Genomic DNA, 3335 nt, shown 5'->3' with positions numbered 1-3335 from the left:
GCCGCCACCGCCTCTGTCCCCACGGCCCCGCCGCCCAGCACGGTGCTGCCCGTCCCGTTCAGCAGCACCACGAACGCGCCCTGGAGCCAGGAGCCGCCCACAGCAGGCACGTGGGAGATGGAGACCGAAACGGAGGTGGTGACCGAGCTGGTGACGGTGACGGAGATGTGGGATGCGGGCACGGGGACGGCGCAGCCCTTCACCACCGCAGAGACCTACACCGTGAACTTTGGCGATTAGGGGACGCCCGGCCCCTCGCTCCCGCCTCCTGGTGCTCTGTGTGGGCACCATCCCGTGCTCCTGGAGCCCCTGGGCTGGGCAGGCACACAGACACAGCCCCGTGCCCGGGCAGCTGGCGGTGGCACTGCGGCCGGGCACAGAGGAAGCGGGGCAGGGCCCTGGCGCGGTTTTGTTACACAAATAAACAAAGCTGTATTGGTAGCAGCACCGCATTGCTTCTCCCACCGTACAGCGCCAGAGGGGGATGAGGTGATGTCTGTGCCGTGCTGTCACTGCCCCACCTCCATGTCACTGTCATCCTCGGCACCAAAGACGGAGAAGCTGATGGGCTGGCAGCTGAGGTCGCGCAGGTTGACGAGGCAGGCGGTCTGCGTGGCACTAAAGGCTGGCACTGCCACCAGCAGCACCCGCTGCCCATCCTCCCCTGCAGGACAGGTGGGCGTCAAACACGAGGGGGGACGGGGATGGGGATGGGCAGCAGCAGGGACTCACCTGTCAGCAGCTTGGACTGGAACTTGGGCGCGTTGCCGCAGAAGTAAACGTGTGGGCAGTCGGTGAGGATGAAGGGATCAGAGTTGTAGAAGGGGTAGCAGCCTGGAGGAGTAGAGTGAGCTGGGGAATCTGACCCTGTACCCCACTGCGTGGCACTGGGACCCCGCAGCCCCTTACCCAGTGTGTCGGGGGCCGTGGGGCTGATGTGTCCTGCCAGCAGCGTCCACTCCAGGATCTCCAGGTAGTCATCCATGCTGCTGTACTTGAAGATATCGCTGATGTTTTGCCCCGACGTCCCCAAAAATCTGTATTTTGAGGATTTGTACTCAGCACAACCTTGTTGTGCACTCAGTGCAACACCAGAACCCCACGCCACCAGTGGCATCCCAGCCTTGGTGACACTCCGTGCCTCACCGGACGCCATCCACGTCAGCCTGGTAAGGGTTGGTGACGAGCTGCAGTGTGGGGTAGGCGCTGGAGAGGGGCAGCATGCAGCGGTGCAGCGGCTGCTGTGGCAGCGTGTAGTTGGTGGGGTCAAACTCTCCAGGCATCACGTCCACAGGCACGGAGCTCTGCAGGCAGAGTGGGGCTGTTGGGGGCCCGAGGGGCTGCGGGAGCTGCTCTGCCAGCCCAGGCACTCACACAGAGCTGCAGCAGGATCTCATCCAGCATCTTCACCGCCTCCACGCTGGCAGCTTGTGTCTCTGGTCAATCTTGGCCTGCAGCAGTGAGGATGCGGTGAGGAGCATGATCTCTCTCCACCCCCCCCTCCCTCCTGCTGGGCCCCCCACTTTCACCATACCTTGTGCAGGCTGTCACGGCTCTGTGTGCTCTGGCTCAGAAGGTTCCCAGCCAGCAGGACGCGGGAGATGAGCGCAGCACAGCTCTGCTGGCCCTCAGCACCCAGCTGCCCCGTCACCGCATCCACCAGCAGCTGTGTGCCCAGCAGGGACTCGCCGCTGCCGCTGCCCAACCCCAGCCCGGAGGCCAGCAACACAAACCTGGGCAGGAGGTGGGCAGAAGACTGCAGCCCCCATTGTGTCCCTCCAGACGGATGGGACGAATGGTCCCCAGGGTACGGAGACACAGCAGGGATGCTACAAGGACTCACCTATCGGTGCTGGGCCCCTGCCACGGCAGCTGCGGGGGCAGGTGGGCGAAGCAGTGCTCCTCTACCACAAACTTCCCATCCTCCTGCTCGTGGCCATACACGGCGAGCACAGCGCCTGCAGCGAGTGGGGGAGCGCTCAGCCTCACCATCGCGCTCCAGGCCACCAGCACCCCATGCCATCCCCTACCTGTCACCAGCCTCGACGCCTCAATGCTCCCCGTCAGCTTGATGCGCTGCAGCTCGTCCTCCAGCACCAGCTCATCCGATGGGTCCACATACTTGGCCAGGGGGGGCTGCGGCACCAGGTTGTGCTGAGGGGGACACGACAAGAGCGATTCCCCAGGTTTGTGGGGTGCGTGGCCTCTTGGAGCTGCTCTCCAGCTGCGTGCCGGCGCCGGGCTGCTTTCACTTAGCGTGCCGCCAGCATGGCGGCCAAGGAGGAAGCAGCAGGGCGGGGGGGTCACCCCTACCTCCTCGTTGATCTCTTGCAGGATGGAGGGCTGCAGCCGCATGGCCTTGAAGAGCGTCCCCACCACGCAGCACCGCTCGCCTGCCTGCAGCTGGCACAGCTTCCGCAGCAGCACGCCATCACCTGCAGGGCCGTGTGGCTCAGCCTGTACCCACTGCTTCCTCCCCCCACCACGCTGCAACCGCTCCCCAAAACGCTCCCCTGGAGCTTCAAGGCCTCCGGAGCAAACCCCTCATCCTGTTTCAGTGCTGGGAAAGCAGCCATCGAAGGGTGTCCCCTTGTCTGGGGTCTCCCTCCAGGCTTTGTCACCCCACTGGGTTTTGGGGTGGGAAGTATATTGGGATGAGCGATGAGCCAGTCCCATACACAGAACGGGTGAGGGTTTGGCACTGGGATGGGATGAGAGGGGAGGGGGAAGCTGGGAACGGCACCAACAACACCAGGAATGTGATTGCCTGGAGGCAGGAAGCAGCCTGCTGAGCTGAGCACTCCTTCCCAGCTCCAACCCCCGCTCTGTGTGCCTTGGGGGGCAGCTCTGCGTTCCAAAAAGAAAAAGAGATCTCAGAAGCGCGCTGCACGCCACAGGACAATGGGACAGCATGTGGGGGTCCCTCGGGGGGAAAGGAAAAGTGGGGAGCAGCGAGGGACTGAGGGGTGACGATGAGGACGAGGGGCACGGGGGGTCTCACCCCATCGGAGCCGTGCCTGCTGCTCCAGGCGGGGCCGCATGCACAGCAGCCGCGTGGCGTAGAGGTGTGCGTACTGCCGGCCAAAGCTGCGCTCCCCCAGGCGGAAGGGCTGCGAGCGGTCGGCAAAGTCGCTACCGGCGCGGGGAAAGGTGGGGGGCTCGGCCGAGGGGGGGCCCAGCAGGGTGTGCCCCGGCTGGGGGGTGACCTCTGAGAACATGGCTGCAGGGCTGCAAGGTGAAGGGGAGTGTGAGGAACCCCAAAATGTGCCCCAAATGCCCTCGAAGTCTCCCGAACGTTGCTCCCCATCACTCTGGGGCACCTTAAGGCCCCCAAA

The 3335-nt window shown here is 64.5% G+C and overlaps 2 protein-coding genes across 2 annotated transcripts in view; one reads left to right on the top strand and one right to left on the bottom strand.

Annotated features, from left to right (window-relative positions):
* The window catches only part of AEBP1 (AE binding protein 1), a gene marked incomplete at its 5' end in the record, with an annotated part of 7140 nt that extends 6697 nt beyond the window's left edge, over window positions 1–443 (top strand). The window contains one exon of the mRNA XM_019611019.2: window positions 1–443. This exon is cut by the window's left edge and continues 224 nt beyond it. Within this exon, the coding sequence (XP_019466564.1) occupies window positions 1–240 (240 nt within the window).
* On the bottom strand, window positions 408–3244 carry POLD2 (DNA polymerase delta 2, accessory subunit). The gene is made up of 10 exons (XM_010726706.3): window positions 3002–3244; window positions 2314–2435; window positions 2031–2154; window positions 1844–1958; window positions 1535–1733; window positions 1375–1434; window positions 1147–1304; window positions 910–1037; window positions 733–834; window positions 408–664 (listed from the first exon to the last, which is right to left on the bottom strand). The coding sequence occupies exons 1-10, from the start codon at window positions 3216–3218 to the stop codon at window positions 510–512; spliced, it is 1380 nt and encodes a 459-aa protein (XP_010725008.1). The 5' UTR covers window positions 3219–3244; the 3' UTR covers window positions 408–509.
* Between the last annotated feature and the right edge of the window lie 91 nt (window positions 3245–3335).

Source organism: Meleagris gallopavo, unplaced genomic scaffold (assembly GCF_000146605.3).
Source record: "Meleagris gallopavo isolate NT-WF06-2002-E0010 breed Aviagen turkey brand Nicholas breeding stock unplaced genomic scaffold, Turkey_5.1 ChrUn_random_7180001851232, whole genome shotgun sequence".
NCBI lineage: Eukaryota > Metazoa > Chordata > Aves > Galliformes > Phasianidae > Meleagris > Meleagris gallopavo.
Note: the sequence above shows the minus strand (reverse complement) of the source record. Positions and strands in the feature narration are given on the sequence as shown.

Coding starts and splice junctions, on each gene's coding strand:
- POLD2 (XM_010726706.3), bottom strand. CDS start 3,218: ATGTTCTCAGAGGTCACCCCCCAGCCGGGGCACACCCTGCTGGGCCCC. Junction 1,959..2,030: donor GGCGTCGAGGCTGGTGACAG/GTAGGGGATGGC, acceptor CACTCGCTGCAG/GCGCTGTGCTCGCCGTGTAT. Junction 1,305..1,374: donor AGATCCTGCTGCAGCTCTGT/GTGAGTGCCTGG, acceptor CTCTGCCTGCAG/AGCTCCGTGCCTGTGGACGT.